This window comes from Dicentrarchus labrax, unplaced genomic scaffold (genome assembly GCF_905237075.1).
Source record: "Dicentrarchus labrax unplaced genomic scaffold, dlabrax2021, whole genome shotgun sequence".
Lineage (NCBI taxonomy): Eukaryota > Metazoa > Chordata > Actinopteri > Moronidae > Dicentrarchus > Dicentrarchus labrax.
In genome coordinates this window covers 1,525,685-1,546,253 of record NW_026136718.1, presented here as the reverse complement: position 1 = coordinate 1,546,253, position 20,569 = coordinate 1,525,685, and the positions used below count along the sequence as shown (strand labels likewise).

General features: G+C 43.5%; 1 protein-coding gene across 3 annotated transcripts in view; it reads right to left on the bottom strand.

Moving 5' to 3' along the window:
* phf21b (PHD finger protein 21B) overlaps positions 1–19,654 on the bottom strand; it is a 74,055-nt gene extending 54,401 nt beyond the window's left edge. The window contains exons 1-2 of one of the 3 annotated variants that reach the window (XM_051376605.1): positions 19,181–19,654; positions 17,891–17,956 (exon numbers count right to left, since the gene is read on the bottom strand). In XM_051376605.1, coding sequence (XP_051232565.1) covers positions 17,891–17,956; positions 19,181–19,234 — 120 coding nt within the window. In that variant the 5' untranslated portion in view covers positions 19,235–19,654. Of the gene's footprint in view, positions 1–17,890; positions 17,957–18,722; positions 19,123–19,180 lie in introns of those variants that run through there. The other 2 variants (XM_051376606.1, XM_051376607.1) reach the window with 2 other exon arrangements.
* Between the last annotated feature and the right edge of the window lie 915 nt (positions 19,655–20,569).

Genomic DNA, 20,569 nt, shown 5'->3' with positions numbered 1-20,569 from the left:
AGTGAGTCCATTGTTTGTTCCTAAAAAAGCCTCGACGAACCACACACACACACACACACACACACACACACACACACACACACACACACACACAAACAGAGAGAGAGAGAGAGAGAGAGAGAGAGAGAGAGAGAGAGAGAGGAGACGACAAAAACCTAATCAGAGAGCGGTGAATGAGGCCTGGACAGCAGGGGCTGAGAAGCAACCAGCTGCTGGGGGAAAGACAATAACATTCCTCTCTTTTCTCCGCTCGCTCACAAAGACAAATATAGCTGCTCTACATCTCCACTGCCAGATGAAAACATCTTCATGTGTTTGTACTCAGCAAAGTCTCTGAAAGGGAGACTTCTGGCATTGTGAACTAAACTTCATTAAAGCAGCATTCTGTGTTTACAGGGAGTCCGAGGAAACCAGAATATTAAACCTCTATTATTATTATTAGCTCAGCCAGCTTTATTAAGATATTAGCATGGAGGTTAATATTCAATACATAATAATATATAGAATATGAGCCATATAATATAATATAATAATATAATGTAATTTTAAAGCCCAAACAAAATAAAAATGCTCCATATTAACCTTTTAACTTTGAGGTTAAATCTCAGAACAAAAATGGATCCAGCAACTTAAAAAATAAGTTTTTTGTCTGCTCATGGAGGAGATTGTTTCTGTAAATAATGTTATAAATGAGTCTGGACCTGCTCTATATTAACTTATGCAATGACTCATCAAATGGAAATAATAATAATACAGTTTCTCCAAATTCAGCCCCGATTTGGTGTCTTTGTAAACTTTAAGATCTTCGCTAGAATAAATGAAGTTCTGTGATTCTGAATAACGTCTGGACAAGTTATATATCCGTTTTTAAAGATGGCTGAAGGGTTAAAACCTTCAGGATGCAGTTTGATTACATTTTTAGGGCATCAACCTCTCGTCCAAGCGCGTGGGCTACCGTAGAAACATGGCGGACTCCACCAGAAGAGAACCCGCTCCCTCTGTAGATAAAAACACTCTAAGGTTACAAAAACACAATGACTCTTATTTCCAGCTGATTAAACACTAATTAAAATATGATTATATTATATTTCTAGCAAATCCTGAGAGTGAGAAGCTGAACCATAAGATTGTTCTGGAGTATCTCTGACATCGAGTACCAGCAGATATTAACAGGCGGGTAAACCGGGTCCATGTTCCACGTCTGAGCCGTGAGAGGTTGTGCCGCTGTTGCCCCTGAAGACTGATTACATCCAAACACTTAGAAACAACATCGTAATTGATACGCTGCGAGTTGGTCCACACCAGTTCAACAGATCAAGTAAAACAATTAATAATTTGCGGTGAGCAGTCATTTAACATTATTCATGGAGCGGCACCCCTGGCCTTTCCATAATTACCCCATTTAACAGAGCCATCTGAGCCAATCGGGGGTCCGGATGCTGATTCAGCAGCTCTGTAGACCCTTGCTGACGGACGACAGGCCCATGCTGCTGCTGCCATTAATATGTAGTGCTTTAACTGCGAACTTCTTCTACTCCTGTTTGTTTCCGGTAAAATCTCATCCCTACAATCCTACACACAGAGGGATTGTGGGACAGCCGGGTCAGAGGAGTTGTCTGATCCCTAATCGACTAATCCCCGGCAGTGGGAGGAAACGATCCGGTGATGACAGGAGTCAACGTCCGGCAGCCAAAACAGCAACAAAATGACTGTCTGCTCCCGTCAGTCTGTCTCCACTTCCTCTCCTTCCTTCCTCCTCCTCCTCGTAAACTCCCCAAACTGCAGCGCTCCCGCTCAATGTTTAATCAGGATGACCTCTTTAGTTCAGAGGATAAATAAAAGATTAAAGAGGAGCCCAGTTAATACAAAAGCCTGAGACTGGGGAGCTCTGAAACTCACTTTCAGCTCCCAACTTCTCCGGGCCTGTGCCAGTTAGCTCGAGCTCAGAGACAGTAACAACAGCGGCTTTATGAAACCGACACCGCAGACAGTCCGATGGGAGAAAACAACTCCGACAACAGCTGGAAATAAAGTGGATCCGCTGTCCACTAAGGCGGTTCGAGGGTCGGGGCCTGATCTCAACCCAGTTCTTTGCCTTTCGACGGTCAAACAATCAGTTCTTTAAGATTAAACCAGCTGTGTATTCATTAGCTGTTTCACATAGTAGCAGTGTGTTTACCAACGTGACATTGGGCTACTTGGATTCTTGCTCCTAATATTCAGGTTTTATGTGGAACATTTAGTTTCAGACAGAACAAACAGCCACAGTTGAGCTGCTGGATGAGAATCTGCAGGCGACAGTTGGAGCAAACCTCCAAACACATCATCAAGGTAGGAAACACATTTTCCCGCTGTTTGGAAAAACAGCTGCGGGAATCCCAACGTGACAAAAATCCAATGTAACACTGTCGGGTCCAGAGAGTGAAGCTGCAGCGTTCTGGCAGCGCTGTGCCAACACTAAACTCCCTCCCTCGCTCTGACAGACGGAGGTGAAGTGGGTTACGGGAGCAGCAGGCTGCTACAGCCCATCATCCTGTCAGTCTGCGGGCTAATTAAATCACATGTGTGCGGGCCGTGCCCCCGTCCGTACACGCTTCCCTTTAACTGATCAAAGTGCAGCGTGACATCAGAGTCGCTCGCCGCAAACTCAACGACCTCACTTCCTGCAGCGAGGAGACCACGACCGACGAAATAATCCAGTTTCTAAAAAAAAAGGAAGACTCCACTAATGTTCACATTTACACATTTACAGTTATGTGACATTAAACCTGATTATTAACCGTTTGTGGAATAAGCACAACGAGACGGATAACAGACGGCCTGTCATCACCTCATTTGCTAACGTTAGCAGTGTTACTATGAGGAAGGAGGAGGCTTCTGGATATAAAGCTTCCACGTTTTCCTGAGATTTGAAGATATTTTTGGTCTTGGTGACATTTTCTGGAGCGCTAACATCAAACCAAAGTTGTACTTGATATCACCAACCTCCTGTTTTATAGTTTTATAACAAAGTTTACCAAAAACATACGACACTAGGAATGTCTTCCCATCCTCCAGTCAGCTGTGCTTTCATGTAAAAGTCTTTAAAAATGCTGCTCTGAGGCAGAAAGTTCTGTCTTCTGTTTTTAAGGACATCTCATCGTTGAAATCTCGCATGAAGACATTTCAGATGCCGCTGTCATGGTAACTGTCAAAATAATCTGCCATAAAGCGGGGTTGAGATGCTGCGGCTCAGCGTTTGATGATAAAGTGGGTCTTTCTGGCCGGGTCCCGCTGCTGACTGTGCACAGCTGTGTTGTCAGCCGGTAAGCTGCTGACCGAAGCCTCAGCCCGCCGCTCCGCTCGGTTATCAACACAGAGACGAGCTGGAAAACCTTATCGAGGGAAAAAGTCAATACGGCTGCCTTTTTCCTAATGCTGTGCCCTTTACAGGAAAGAAAAATGCTTCGACAAGGACCCGATTCTAATCTGTGAAAAAAGTCAGAACTGTCCTTTAAATTACAGCGTTCAAGGTGAGTTCATCGAGCCTCTGCAGGGTTTCTGCTTCATTTACAATCTGCAAGCAGGACCGGAGGGCGGAGGGGTCCAACTGTTTTATTTCTCTCTTTTCTCTAAACTTCAGACAGAAAAAGAGTTCAGATTTAATGTTTGTAAATGTGTGTTAGTGGGCAGAGCTACGGAGGCTGTACAGGACCAAAATACAACAGAAAACAGCCTTCCAGTGGAAATATGTGAATGCAGTTCAACACATTTATAAACGGACACAACTGAGCCATTAGCTGAACATTTACCTCCGACTGTCAATGTGGGCGTTTCCATTTTAATAGAAGTTATTGTTTATCCAGTTAATGCTTGAATTTTAAGACCAATACGAAAATAAGATACAAAAAATAAACAAAAAAGATGTTTTTAAAGATTATTTTCATTATAGATTCATCTGCAGATTATTTTCTTGATTAATCAAATAATTGTCACAAAAGACATCGCAGCTGAGGGTGGTTTTCATTTTCAAACTGCTGCTTGTTTTACCCGACTGACGGTCCAATACGGTAGTCGCAGAAGAACAAAACCAACGTTAAACTGTGTTCAGGAGCTGCTTCTTGTCACCGGGACGAAAGTATCAGAGGATTGTTGCAACAGGGACCTTTTCTCTTGTAACACAGGAAGTCTCTGACCGCTGCACTGCTGCATTATGCTTATTGTACTAGCTGCTATTAGCTGTCTGTACCCGGACTGGGAGCTGGAAGGACAGGGAGAGTTTAAACACTACTAGTGTAGCAGCAGAGGGACCCAATAGGAATACTGCCAGACCGATGGAGGCCGGCTGATGTCCAGCGGCTCCGACCAGGACTCTGACTCTGGGGATGAAGACCCGGCGGGTTCAGGAGGAAGAGGAGCCAGTTAATTAGTCAGTAAGTGTTAACGTTATCCATCATCCATCGAGGGTGATGCGAGGGTACACTGCCACTAAATCCTAAACACCATTTTTATCAAATATAAACAATCTCTAGCCGAGATCTTAAAGTTCACTGAATCCATATGATGAGATGATGCAGCCATTAAAACTGTAGTTTGATTATTACACTGAATGTAAAAATCATCAATGAAGCAGTGCAGCCAGCAGAGTGAATAATTAGCGGCACATCAACACATTTATTTATGAATTCAACTGAAGAGGAAAAGAAAGCGAAAATAGGAGTTGAAGAGGTTAACAACACCCAACAACATCTCGTGCTTTGGTTTCTGGAGCGGTAATGAGAGCTCGGTCCACTACTGCCGGCTGATTGACGGATAAGTGGTGACTCAAACCTGAAGCTGAACTGTAATCTGTTATGCATGAAAGCACTCACGTACACGAGTCGCTTCCATGTCCAGGAATCTGCTCGCGTCTCATCGCTCCCTTCACAAAGATGTTATTCATGGTGTCAGTCGGCTGGACAGCTGAGACGTGGAACGATACGAGTGGGCGGAGGAGGAAGAAAAAAGGGCTGAATATGAACGACAACAAACAGAAACAGGACTTTTTTCTAACCCCCCTCTCCGAGAATGTATTTGTTCAAACGCTTTTATTCTGAAGTTCTGACCCAGTGCTTCTATTCTTGTGCGAACACGCAGTCGGAGCCGAGGCCCAGGTGACTGGACGGTGATAAAACGCGTTGCTATGATACCGGGGTGAGAAGATGTGAGGAAGTTCATTAAGGGTGAGGCCTGTGAATGAGAGGGGGGAAACAAATGAGCGCAGCTTTTGTCCCTGCAGCTCGTCAGTACAGCCGGCTGTGCAGCAGATAGACTGAAGATATGACGGCAGAGAACAACTGACCTCCGCAAGCTGCTCCACAGACGCTGCAGCTCCTCTCCGCCTGCACAGAGTCACACTTCCAACCTTTCTGCTCAACTCATAGACACTTACACCAGGAGCAAGGCCTCCACCAGAGCCAGACAGAGCAATGAAATATACTACTACTAGCTTGTTGCAGACATATTGGTATTAATAAGAAAACATCAACCGGATCCCTTTGATTTTTTTCCTCTTTTTTAAGAGAAGATGGTCCGATACGATTCAAGGACAATGCAATCCGATACAGTTCTTAACATTTGTTTAACATTTATTTTCCCAAATCTATAGAAGTGGCATGTGTTAGCATCCACAGACTCCTCGTCGCCGTCTCACCAGGTGAGTGGTAAGTTGTCGTCCTGTTGCTGGACTCAACTGCCGTCCGACAGATCTTACAACCAATTTTCCTTCTTATAGAATCTAAATGACTTCACTTGGACTCCCTTGTAAAAGACATTTTGAATCTCAACGGGGATATTCTGTGGTCAAATAAAAGGTAAAATAAAATTAAATGCAGTAATAACATTCATAAAAACACAGAATAAGAGACCCAAGACAGTCAGTCAGTGGTGGTGATGGTTAACTCGCCTTCCAACCACTCAGACTCACTCACTCACAAACAGAAACTAGAAAGTGAGCAGCTTGGGGTTCAGTATCTTGCTCGAGGACGTGCAGCCGGAGGAGCCGGGGATCGAACTGACAACCTTCTGATTAGAGGACGACCCGCTCTACCTCCTGAGCCACAGCCGCCCGCAAAAACAAGTTTTATTCCTCATGTAAAAACGGGCCAATTTCAGCAAACATCAGCATTAATTAGCCTCCCGACCTGCCGCAGTGAGTCCTGATTTATCTCCCAATCTGAACCGCGGCCCTTCAGTGGACGAGGATCAGGTTGAACTTTGTAAATATCAAACGTGCCGATACAACTGACTGTAACTTAAAGCGGTGTGTGTGTGGAGGAGGCCGCCCTACAGCCAAAAACACACTGATGTCCATGAAAGCGCAACAATTAACTTCAGGTCTGCGTGAAATTGAGCGATGATACGGACTCGTGCTGGAAATACCCGGCGCCACAAAGGGCAGGAAGGAAGCTCTCATAAACAACACATGCAAATGAGTCCGGAGCCGCTGTGGCGCTTTGTCTGCGCCGCACAAACACGAGGCTTCAGAAAGAAGAAGAGGCTCTGTGCATGATGCAGGGAGGCAATTTCTGAATTATTACAGCGATTTTCACGGCTTTTTGAGTGGGATAATCCGAGCTCCGCGGCACGCCACTACACCACTCTCTGGTTCCCCCGAAGGGAGAACGAGACTGAAGGATGTTTCCACCTGCCGCCTTTCAAAACCCACCACAGAGAAAAGAAAGATGTTCCCAGGCCTCGTCTTTACTAATGAAGTCACATCTTAAGACACCAGGTTTCCTCTGAGGCCACAAACGCTCCTTAAAGTGAAAACACGAGCTTACACACAGTGTGGTGGAAAAATATCACAGGTTCTCAGAACAGAGTTGGGAAAATTGTGTCGTAATCTAACAAAAAAGTCAAAATATTAGAGGAAATCTGAGCTGAAATAGTCATAAATGATCAAATAAGACATCAGAATGAAGTCATATTTTCTAAAAAGGAAGTTATTACAAGAAAGAGGTCCTACATGAGAATAAAGTTGGATTTTACCTGGAAATCTTTGATAATGTCGAATGGGAATAAAGTTATTTACAAATAGTATAAGAGCTGCTGTGGAGGTTTTCAGAAAAAATTATGAAAATTGTGTCGTAATTTAGCCAAAAAGTCAAAATCTTATCTTATGGTTCTGAGGAAAAGTCATAAATTATGAAATAAAATGTATGTTTATGAAAAAAAAAGTTTTAAAATAATCAGAATTAAGTCATATTTTCCCATTTCCTCATAATGTTACAACAATAAGGAAATCTTTGCTAATGTCGTGATATATTTTCCAGGAAAGAACACATTTTATTAAAAGAAAGCGTAATTCTTTTGTAATTATTAGTAAAAAATGTCATATCATAAAAATTCAGTCCAAATATCTTCAGATAGACATCATTTATTAGAAAAAGCCATAAAGTGATGAGATTATGTTGCAGTGTTACGACATAAAGTCATTTACAGGCTGTAATTATGAGGAAAAAGCTTTAATGTCCTGAGATAAAATCATACTTTTATGAGAAAAACAGTGATTGAAAATGATTTTCTAAGAAAAAGAAGTAATAAATGAATAATATTAACACTTTATATACGTTTTAACTAAATAAATTAAATCTGGAAGTGACAGATCTGTCAGAAAGAATAAATCAATGAGCTCATGAATCTGAAGGTTTGGTCACCTGTGATCACCTGTGTTACAGCCACCAGCGCTACAGAAGCCCCAGTAGGACAAACTACAGAACATACTGCAGTAACATGCTCTCTGCCTTTCCATCATTTCACCAACGTCTTCCAGTCGTTCCCTCTTCGCTCCACAAAATCCATTTTCCAAACCAAACTGTGGCTCATTATTTCCTGTTTCCCCCGGAGAGAGCGGCTCAAACACAACAAACACCTGCTGGTGGAACAGAGGAAGTGATGAAATTTAATGACTTTTTCCTTCTTGTGTGTGTAAACTCTGCTGCTGAGTGAGCCTGAGGGAAGCTCCAGTCCTCACTGTCAGCGCACAGGAACGGCTTCACCATCACAGACACCCCCACTGCATGATGGGATACATGTGTTAGTACCAAGGGCTGCGTGGTTAGTCAGTTAAAGGTTGGTTGTTATCTAGTCAACAGCAGGAACACTAGTGGGTTCAATTAATGGTTATATGTTATTAATTAACTGGTTAATGAGGTCTTTACATCCCGGTCATACTGTGCTGCTATTCAACGCTGCAGGCCAATAAAATCTATTTCTAATAATCGTTAGTAACTGTAACCTACTGCAGAGAAAGCTGAATAATCCACCCAGACTTCAAATCAAAGCTTTTTTCAGGCTATTTCAAGAACAAACACTTTTAAATCATCGTATGCGTGAAACACAGACGAAAATGTGACTCACTTTCCATTTCATGTCTCCTGAACTGTGACCCATAAAACTGTGCGACTGCAGGAGCTCGTTTTAATAGGTTGCAGCTAAAATATTTAAAAGAATAGAGGCGGTTTGTGGAGATAAAAGGCCGATGATACGTTACAGTAACGTCCAAAACAACAGTGAGAGGTAAAATAGATGCAAATCTAATGTAAAAGATTTAATATTCTGGTTTGCCGGGCCTTTAATAAACGTGCGTGTTATGTCCTGATTTAGCGTTTTCTGTAGAAAGTGAGTTATGATCTTCCTCTCGGAGGAATAGAAACAGATTTACTGCTGCTCCTTCTTTACGTTACACACTGTTGCTGTGTGAAGAGAGATGACAGAGTGTTTCAGAGAGAGCAGCAGCAGCAGCGTGGCAGTCAACACGGGTTAATTCATCGCAGCCTTTCTGCTCCCTCTGCCCGCCGGCCCCGCTACATCAGCACTTTCCTGTGAGTCTCTGGAAATGACTGTTTGCTGTTCGGTAATAAGGAGCCGTCACACGGATCCACGACTGCTGCAGGATGATACAGAACCCGGCCCTGGATGGCAGGACGAAGGCCGGAGTCTGCAGCCTGTTTACCAGCCTGACTCAAGGGCCTTCTAGTAGTTAAGGCTTAAAAATGCCACGAAATACTAACAGGAAACACGTTCAGGGTTCATTTTAAAGTCCCAGTGAAACAGTTTATTCCTTATATTTAAGCATTTCCTGTTAAAAAAACAGGCGGTCAGGGAGGGACTGGTCACAGTTTACAGTTAGAAAAGCTTACCAGACCTAATCGCTCAGACGAAATCATTCCATCGTCTCCTAAAACGGCAAAAATAAAGATTTCCTGAACTGCTCCTTTAAAGCTTTTCCTAACTCCCGTCACAATCCGACTGAACATACCGCGGCTTAAACCACGGACGCCGACACCCTGGTGTTCTCCTCAAAGCTGCTGAAGGCTCGACGCTGGCAGAGAGACAGACAGAGAGAGAGAGACAGACAGACAGACAGGCTGCCCTCCCTCAGGAAGAGTCATCGGGGTTTCCTGCTATGTTACTGTTAATTAAAGCCGTTCCTTCCAGTAATGATTAAAAACAGCAAACAGAAAAAAAACGGGACATTTCGCCGCAATCTCGAGAGCAGGAGGACAAAAGGGGGCAGATTTATAGTCCTCAGAGACTCAACGGGGGTCTTCGTGGTTCTGATACCTGGTCCACATCCTGCTGAACACACACACACGACCAATCAGAGCACAGCAGGAAGTGGTTGCAGCCACAGGAATTCTGGGACACGTTTTCAGGACGATTACGGACATTTAACCCGTTTTATTCCTCCGTCCCGAGGTTCAGTACAGGGAGCCGCTTTCACCGCCAGTTCTGCTGTTTTTTTAACGAAGGATGCCGCTGAAGGAAGTCTCCAGTTGGTGGACACTCAGTTCTCACCGAGGTCGGGAACCACCGCACCGCGCCGTACAGCACCGCACCGCGCCGCACCGCACCGCACCGCACCGCACCGCACCGTACCGTACCGTACCGCACCGCACCGCACCGTACCGCACAGCACCACACCGCGCCGCAGTAAATCATTTAAATACGTTTTAAAGCTAAATGTGACTCTCTGGTTTTCTGAACTACAAACATTTACCTGATTAATTCATCAACTGAAAGAAAACAAAGCAAATATTTAATCATTGTTTCATTTTCTGGTTTCAGATTCTCAAATATATAAATTTATTGTGTTTCTCTTCTATGAGCGTCAGTAACAGTCAGTAACAGTCAGTCAGTAACAGTCAGTAACAGTCAGTCAGTAACAGACAGTAACAGACAGTAACAGACAGTCAGTAACAGACAGTAACAGTCAGTCAGTAACAGACAGTAACAGTCAGTAACAGTCAGACAGTAACAGTCAGTAACAGTCAGTAACAGTCAGTAACAGTCAGTCAGTAACAGTCAGTAACAGTCAGTAACAGTCAGTCAGTAACAGTCAGTAACAGACAGTAACAGTCAGTAACAGACAGTAACAGTCAGTAACAGTAACAGTCAGTAACAGACAGTAACAGTCAGTAACAGACAGTAACAGACAGTAACAGTCAGACAGTAACAGTCAGTAACAGACAGTAACAGTCAGTAACAGTCAGTAACAGACAGTAACAGTCAGTCAGTGTCAGTCAGTAACAGACAGTAACAGTCAGTAACAGTCAGTCAGTGTCAGTCAGTAACAGACAGTAACAGTCAGTAACAGTCAGTAACAGTCAGTAACAGTCAGTCAGTAACAGTCAGTAACAGTCAGTAACAGACAGTAACAGTCAGTAACAGTCAGTCAGTAACAGTCAGTAACAGTCAGTAACAGTCAGTAACAGACAGTAACAGTCAGTCAGTGTCAGTCAGTAACAGACAGTAACAGACAGTAACAGTCAGTCAGTAACAGTCAGTAACAGTCAGTAACAGTCAGTAACAGACAGTAACAGTCAGTAACAGACAGTCAGTAACAGTCAGTCAGCAACAGACAGTCAGCAACAGACAGTAACAGTCAGTCAGTAACAGTCAGTAACAGACAGTAACAGTCAGTAACAGTCAATAACAGTCAGACAGTAACAGTCAGTAACAGACAGTAACAGACAGTAACAGACAGTCAGTAACAGTCAGTAACAGTCAGTCAGTAACAGTCAGTAACAGTCAGTAACAGTCAGTCAGTAACAGTCAGTAACAGTCAGTAACAGTCAGTAACAGTCAGTCAGTAACAGTCAGTAACAGTCAGTAACAGTCAGTAACAGTCAGTCAGTAACAGACAGTAACAGTCAGTCAGTAACAGTCAGTAACACAGAGAGCTGTCAATCATTTAAGGCCCCGCCTGCTTACAAAGACAATGAGTCGTAGAGGAGACGGGTGAGGGAGGCGTGCTTCTGAAACACACTCCTTCATTTTCTCCTTCTGTTCAGTGTGATGGGGCTGTGGAGTATCCCAGCATGCACCGAGGCACCCCGGCCGGCCTTCCAGTTCATCACGGAGCGAGCGGAGACGGACAGACGCTCCGGTTCATGCTGATGCACGAGTTAGTGACCGCGGTCCAGCTGACGGCGAGAGGAAATGAACCTGAAACACTTCCTGCTGAGAGCGCCGGGACTCTCGCTGCGTCCGTTAGAGAGTGCTCACTGAGAGCTAGCACTGCTTAGAGCTGCACTGTGTATCAACAGAGAATCTACAGAGGATAATGTGAGAGAGACTCCTTCTGATCATCTGATTGTCTTTTAATTTTTGGAAGAAGAGAAAATGAAAATAAATCAGCAGGCAGAGGAAGGATGAGAAATAAAATCCATCCCATAGAAACATCTGCCGACAGAATCCTCCAACTGCACAACGGTTTTATGAATTATCGATTAATCTGGCATTTTCTTTCTCAATTAAAGAGCTACTGCGCACGCAAACCGGTTTATTGAGCTGTAAACTGACTGCGATCAAACACTGTTCACACCCAGCAATCTCCCATCATCCTAAACTGAAACTTATTTCAACTTATTTTGCTTTAAAACCAACAAAACCTCGGACGGTGGAATTTGAGAAAGATGCTCAGCTGGCCAGATGTGTGGAGGTGTCCTTTAGTTTCACTCCTACAACAACAAACCTCCATGTACCCGTCGTCACTTCCCACTGCGAGCATCCTGCACACTGAAACACTGTGTGTGTGTGTGTGTGTGTGTGTGTGTGTGTGTGAGTACAGTGGAGGTACAGTAATTATCCAGTTAAAGCTTCCTTCAGTCTCAGAGACAGAGGAAGAAAGACAGCAGGAGGAACTCTGGGAGAAAGTGGTTTAAATGTATAGTTCGGCCCCCAGCAGCCTGGAGGGAACCCGGGTCCCTGACACCAATCCGCTCTGTAAAACCGCGAGTTAGTCCGGCCACAAATCCCTCAACCTTCCCCTGGTTTAATCAGCCCTGCAGGAGGCTGTAATGAGCCGTCGTGGGATTAGTTTGGTTGGAGTTTGCTGGGAAAGTTCGCCCTGCTCGCCGGGCCCCTCGTACCACACAGCGACGACCGGCTCCCTGAAAGCTTTGCCCCGGCCCGGCAGGAGGAGGCCGGGATGGAGGGGTGTACGGATGTGGTTTGGGAAGAAGGGGGGGAACCAACAGCTTCACCAGCCTCTCAAACGTCCAATTACTGAGCGGGGCTGATGTACAGAGCGGGGCCGACCGCTGACCCTCGCTGACTAATGCGTGTGCAAAAAAAAAAGGAAATTATTCCAGAAAGAGACTTTAAACGGCTTTTAGTTGGACCGGAAGCAGCTTCAGAGCGAGCTTTAATGTCACCTGCAGAGCTGCTGGAGGACAAATAGCAGGTCTGCACTTTATAAAGAGCACAAAGAACACAATTAAATGCTGTTTCATGAAAGGAAATTATAGTCCACATGGAACAGGAAGCGGTCATACTTATGTTTCCTGTAGGACAGTTAGAGACTTTTTACAGCGTTTACAGCGACCAGTGCAGCTAGCGCTACGAGCTATGGCCCCAGCAGTAAATAACAACAACAACATTAATGTGAAACAGAGCTGGATATGTAAAACTCTGATGTCTGACTGAACGGCCTCCTGCAGCTCACCCTGCTTTTACTGGTGAACAACATCTCCTGACATCCTGCAATCACACACTGAAACATCTGATAAGTGACATTACGGCCCGCAGCCGCCCAGACGCTGCTCACATTCCCAGAAACATCCCGGCACTGAGCTTTAGTCACAGATTAAAGAGAGACCTTTCTTTGAGTTAAATACATGAACAATCACCGATAACCCAACTGACCCCTCGTCCCTGTGACGCTCGGCAGAAAGAATCCACACAACTGCAAATAATGTGAAGAACTACAACGTCTGAGCTTCATCTGACTCCCTCTGTCACACAGCTCGGCTTTAATGAAACCCGCTCCTCCATAAGCAGCTAAATGAATTCTGGCGAGCTCTCGTTGTACGGCTCTCTATGGAGGAGCTCAGGAGAGAGACAACCTCAGATTACGGGACATAAAACCTCTGATTAGCGGTATTAAACGTCTCCAGGATCCACGCGTCATGTCATGAAGTTGGCGTGTATTTAACGGTTGAGGTGCGTTCAGGGTTGTTGTTGTTTACATGCAGAGTTTAACTCAGACTACATACAGCGAGGGAAAAGTGACTGTGTGATTGTAGCCATGTATGAAAGATAACCAGCTTCCTAAAGCTTCTTTTTCAAATATTCGACTATTAAACTATAACAGCAGCATCAGGACGTAGCCTCAAACATCTGAGCTGCTGCACATAAACACATCCACCAGGTTACTACAGAGCGTGTGCGCCAGCGTCAGAGTCACCTGGTTTCTGGACTGCATGAATATGTTCTGTACTTTTGTCCCATGATGCAACACAAAAGGAAACAGAGCAGCTGCTCACAGCTGGAAATGAAAAATCTGAATAATAACAGCAACTGGAGCAGCAGAGTAAACCCTCAGAAATACATTCACTTTTCAGATAACTTTATTTATAATAACATCAGGAGGCGTCACTGTATCAGCTGTATAATATACTGTAAACCACTGGTTCCCAACTCTTTTCTATCATTTACTAAACTGACATATGTATATTTCATATTATATTCAACAACAACTACAGAGAACAGCTGATAAACTGCAGGACGTTGGTGTAAATGAGGGATCTGTAAATATGAGTGTTCCTGATATTTAAGGGAACTTCTGTATAATGTATTTTATCTTAATAAGGCTCTTTATTAGACGGTCAGTGTTTTATTCTGTATGATAATCGTTGTTCTGTCGGCTCTTTGGTTGTTTTCTAGCAGGAGGATGATGGTTATCAGAGAGTGAAGATGTGTGAAAGTTTAGATCTTAAATATTTATCTAAACTTTAAAAATGTAGTTTTCTTCATAGAAATGAACAAAATGTTTTCTTAGATCCCTTAAAACCAACAAGGCCTCGCGACCCCCTCCGAAGCAAATACATAATACATAATAAATAATATAGAATATATAATATAGAGAACTGTACAAAAGGTTTCCTAAAATATCAGGATAACTCATCTTCATCCAAATCCCTCTTTCACACCAACTTCCTGCAGTTGTTGTGTTCACTGTTTGTGTTCATTGTTCAGTTTATCAGCTGTTATTGTTCAATATATAATGTTCAGTAATATGGAATATCATCAGTTTACAACCTGCAGCGTCGCTCTCACACTCCTGAAACCGCCTCCGAACCAGGACGTTATAAAACCTCACACAAACCTGAATGTGAGAGCACCTCCTGCTGCATCCTGCACACTAACAGGCTCAGTATTAGTGCACCGTGTGTACTTCACAGCCTCAGTAAACAGTATGGAATTGGGACGCGCGGCGTTAGTCATGACCTTTACACGCAGCAGTCCTGGATATGTAATCATCCAGAAACACACTGTTTCTCACCAGATCCACGCCGATTACAAACCATCAGCTCTGAGGAGACCCGCCTTCCCCTCCGCGGCGTCCAATAACAGGAGTCCCAGGCAACCTGCACCAATCAGACGCCTGCGTTCCTCACTCCAAGCTCCTCTTTTTGTACAAAAATAAACGTTTGTTTTACTACAACTGTCTTCCTTCAGTGCTGTACACACATATCAAACCCCCTCCGTGTATAGATGTCCCTGTGTAAAAAAAGCCTTAATGAGGTGCACACAGTGAGGAAGAGGCAGGAGTATCCATGGTTACAGATGCTGCATTTGAAAGGACTTTACTACTGTCATTGGAAATCTTTCAACTCAAGTAGCAGCTTTTGTTTCAAGTTAAATGTTCTCAAGACTCCAGAAATGGAATAAACGTCAGAATTAAAAACGCTGCGTTCGAGGAGATAAATCCACCGACCCCGGTAACGATCCGCTTTAAGGAATAAATACAGAACGCCCCCGAAAAACAATAAATGGAGCAGAAAAAGGAAGAAAAACAACTTCTCTCCACCTGACAAGTCGGTAAAAAAAAAACTGGCGCCGTGATGCAACAGAGAGCAAGTGGAGCAGAGTGAAAAAGAATCAATGAATCCATTCTTCTTCAAGGGCCCCAAAAACACGGCGATCAAGGATAAAACCAGTCGATACAGACGTTATAGGAGAGAGACCTCGATACTGAACGGGAATATATGGAGGAGGAGAGTGAAACTGCTAAAAATAAACTAAAATACTGACAACAGCAGCCCGTTGTGGCCTAATATGTCTCCTTTCTTTCTAGAAATAAAGACATTTTGGGATTGTTTTGGCCTTAAATGTCCTTTTTTTGATGAAATTGCAGCAGAAAGTGAAATAATTCATTAAAAGATGAAGGCAACTTGTTCCACTGCAACTTCCTGGAGGGCCTGCGATGTGTAAACTTACTATTGGTGTATGATTTGTGCACTAATTCACTTTTTAAAAAGGATACTTCCATTCTCGCCTAACAGCACAATATCATTAACTTTAGATCAGATAATATCAGAACATACAGTGACAGTGGAAGAAAGCTGTGGTGTAGTTCGCCTTCAAACTGTGACCATGAAATGACCTCCGGGCTTTAGTCCAGCCTCAGCCCTGCTAATAAACACTGCTGCAGTTATCGAATTATTTCTGCTTCCAAACTGATGAATACTCGCTCTTAAAGTTCACTTTATTTCTGAACACACAAGCAAATGTCGCCTAAAGTGGGCCCGGTTTCAGCCGTCGTTATTGGATGTGTAATTTAAGGCTAATTTAAGAGAAGAGCGGTGGTTGGTGTGTGCGGAGGGAAAGTAAAAAGGTCACATTTTGCAGCTGTAAAATAAAAAAAAAGGAGGAAAGAAATGAGTGTTGTGTGATTAAAAACATCGGCGTGCGGTGCTGACTGGGCTTTCTGTCTCTCTTCTCCCTGCCTCACCTCCCCTCCCCCCCACGACAAACCAAAAACAGCATCAAAGCAATCAAAATGGTAATGTTAGGCATGAATGGGGCCCATCCCCCCCCCTCCTCCTCCTCCTCCTCCTCCTGCACGAAACTCTGCAGACTTTTTTCCTCTCCATGTTAGAGGGGAGAAACCACCCACCCCCCTTTCCTCTCTCAAAATGGAAGCTTCCACTACCAAACTGAAAGAAGAAGGGGGGAAAGAAAACACAAACAAGGCCAGAATGAGGCAGAACTACATTAACTGAACTACATTTATTTATTTTACATACACACAGCAAGTTCAATGGGTTTAAATGCAACAAATCAAGTGCTCACAAACTGCATTCCAGTGGAAACAGGATCGATTAAAGTCCAGCAGAGGGGGAAACAGGCCTCTAACAATTAAAATAAAACACAAGGCAGCGAGTGGCTGAATAAAAATCGACCTATTTTCCTTGAATTCCTCTTCTTGCTAATGTGGGGAAGTTGTGTGCGCTGCTGTCGGGGCTGGGACCGACCGGCGGGGCGGTGCAGCGAGCAGCAGCCGGAGGGAGCCGGGAGGAGCTGACCGCGGTGCTGAACACCGGAGCTACTGCCTCTCTCCCTCCCTCCCTCTCTCCCCTCTCTCTCCCTCTCTCTCCCAGCATCCATCCGCACCAGCTCGCTTTAAAGTTAACAAACACAGCTCCGCCATTAAAATAAAATAGTCGGGGGGGGAAAGTGAAAGCGTCAGCCGGTGAGCCAATCAAATGCCCCGCTGCCGTCACGTGACCGAGGAGAAATAACCCCAGCAGACTATAAAGTGTAAAGTAACACAAACCGGGCTGTTTAACGGCGGTAAAAGACGGTAAAACGACGACTCCCGCTTTACATTAACGGCTCGTTCAACCGACACAACTTCCCGCCGGTCGGTGTCTACCGGGGAGGACAGTTAGCTGCTCCTTTATTAGCCTCAACCGTTACTCTCCAGAAACATGTCGACCTACTCAAAATGGACGCTAAAAAAAATTTTTGACACAACTTTGAGAGCCGAGAGGAGCTTCTTCACTGTCCACTCTCACAGCCACCATGTTGCTTTATACACACAGTTACTTCACAAAGACAGCCACAAACACCCCCCCCACACACACACACACACACACAGAGACACACACACACACACAGCAACAATAAAACACATTCATCAAAGCTTAAAAACCTTTTTCACAGCAGCCATTTTGATGTGAAATAGGGTAAAACACAGGTTGCACAGTGGCTGTTTGGCCCTGAACGCAACACAAACTTTACATCTTCACACTGTGGGAGCTGGAATATGATTTAATCTCACAAATAATCACAAACTAACTGTTGTTTACAGCGTTTATACATAAACAACCACCTGCCTCGTGTACATAAACACACACAGATCAATCCCAGAATCCTTTGCACTCTGCGCCATTGTCGGACAGACGTTATTGTTTCTATACATATCTCTACGTAGTAGTTGCTGTGTTGAGCTCCAGTGTGTGTGAGCCTGCGTACTGTACGTGTACCTGCCCAGTAACAGTGGAACTCACCTGTGTTTACCCGACTGTTTAAAGCCATAACGGCTGCTGGCTGCGAGGAAAGGTGTATTCCAGCTTACCTGTTTGTCACTGAGGGCTGTGATTCTGGTTTGCCTGTCGTGCAGCTGTCTCTTAAGCTCTCCATCCTGCAAATGGAACACAAACATGGTCAGTTTGATCTTTATTATTGATTATTGACAATCAGAATCACTTTTATTGGCACACACACACACACACACACACACACGAGGAATCTGACTCCGAATACACATAAATAATACGTAAACATAAACAACAACATTTGTAGATAGTGAGACAACAGTGCAGTGGTGCAAAGGATGCTGGGATTCGTCTTTATGTACATGAGCTAGGTGGATGTGTGTGTGTGTGTGTGTGTGTGTGTGTGATTATATTTATGTGTTTGAAAGAGAAAACTGACTTTAAACAGTGAAAATAAAGAATAATAACATTTGTAGACAGTAAGACAACAGTGCAACAGTAATACCTCTCTATGTATAACAGCTGTATGACAGTGTGCCTGCATGGATGTGTGGTTAGAGAGGACATTTATGTGTTATAAAGAGACTTTAAACAATAAAAATAAAGCTTAATAACATTTGTAGACAACAGTGCAATGGTGCAGAGTGCAATGGATGCTGGAGTACAGAGAGCTGTATGACAGTATGCATGCACAGAGGAGTCTTTAGTGGTGATATTGATGTATTTTAAAGAGTAAACAGACTTTAACACAATGCAAATAAACAACAAACAACGAAAGTTAACAGCACACAGCGAAGTCACGATGAAGGGAGCAGGAAGAGGAGATTTCTGCTGATAAAGTTTCTCCACCAACACTCCCCCATAAATCCGCCTGTGAATGTGAATAAAGCTGAGAGGGATAAATACATTTACCTGTGGGTCCTGCTTCATCTGTGCAACTAGTTTACCAAACGATGAAGAAGATGTGATGTGCAGGGTTGGAGGAGTGAAATGGGGAATTTACCCCAAAAAAAAGTGTCTCAAGTTAGTGTGTAAGGGAGGAAACAAAGCGGTGGTGATAGCCACTCTTTTGCACCTCATAAATATTCAGGTCGCGTCCTGATCGCCACACAGCAACCAGCACCAGCACCGCATTATCTCTCCGAATTCCCCCGGAAAACACACACCACAACCCGGCTACAAAGTGCAGCGGAAAGTGGACTTAATGCGGCTGCAAGTGGCGGTTGTGTCGCCGGCAGACATTATAAACCCAACCGACATGTCGCATAGTTCTCCCCCCTTCGGAGTGTTAACCTCTCATCCCTTCACATTCTCCCCCCTCCTGCTCTCACTTGCTCAATAAGGGTAGAATAACACGATGTTTCATTTACCTGATGACATTGGATTTCTACTTTCAACGCCTCTTGCAGGCCTTGTAGTTCCATGTTCCGACCAGAAAAGCACTTTTCTCCCACTTTCGACGCGGCCGAGACGAAGTTTAAGTGAATTAAAAGATTTTTTAAAGCGACAATAACAATTGAAAGAAGAACTACTCGGGCTGCAAAAGCAAGTTCTCGCTTCTTTTTACAGGCTAGGACTCATCACCCACTTTCCGCCCGTCTTCAAAAGTGCTCCAAACCCGGCGGAAAGAGCTCAGGCCCCGGCGCGGCTCCTCTCCAGAGTACGGCCGAACGACGAGGGGTCCGACGGGGAAGCGGGTTCGCTTTTCTTTCGATAATTTTAAGTTGAAAAACGGGGACTATATTTTGTCCGAGTCCGCGGTTTGATTTCACTTTGCCTGGGGAAAAGTTGCGCTTCGGCTGTCAATGGTAATTCTGAAGTTCCCGGATGGAGCAGAGAGTGCACATGCGCAGTGGGGCCCGGGGAGCCACAACTACTTGAGCACAGAGAGGAGTATTTGTGATTAAAAGCTGATTTCACACCTCTTTAATAAAAATATACACATAATAATGTTATTATAGAGCCTGGACTTTAATGAAAGAGTTATTTTTTATTTGTTTGTAGCATAAGAAGCCCCAAAAAATAATAACAAACATGTGATATAACTGATAATCTGAGTCATAATAATCACAAATATGCACAAAATGAAAAATATAACTTAATCTTAAAACAAAAATCCATTAATTTGTACATGTAATGAACATATACATATAGACTGCACATAGTTTTACATACATACATATATAATTCCTTAAACACATATCATAAATATGAATACTGTATATTTATAACCCTGTAGACTGTATGTCCTTTAATCTACACTGCTGTATATATTTTTGTCCTGTGTGATTATTTATTGTTACACCATGCCACAACCTACTGCTGTGACCTCTGCAATGTTCCTTATCAATCACATCTGTATATAAAAAGCTGTATATAGAGTATATATAACTCTTATTCTATTTTTTTTTATATTTTTCATTATATCTTGTATTCTTTTTATTTAATGTGTGTTTTCTTATCTGCTGTACTGTATCTGGAGCTGCTGCAGCAATTAAATTTCCCCATTTTAGGATCAATAAAGTCTCTCTTATCTTATCTTATATTGCAGTGGTGTAAAGTAACTAAATACATTATTCAAGTATTTAAATGCAGTTTTTTAGGTCCCTAATATTCACCTTATTTTGTATCTCTGTTAGAATTTAATATAAACCTACTACATAACATGAGTTTGTAATGAATGATCTACTGTGAGCTGAAGCTTATGAACAGATTTTATTTAAATATAATGTTTTTCATAATGTTAACACAACAGTAAA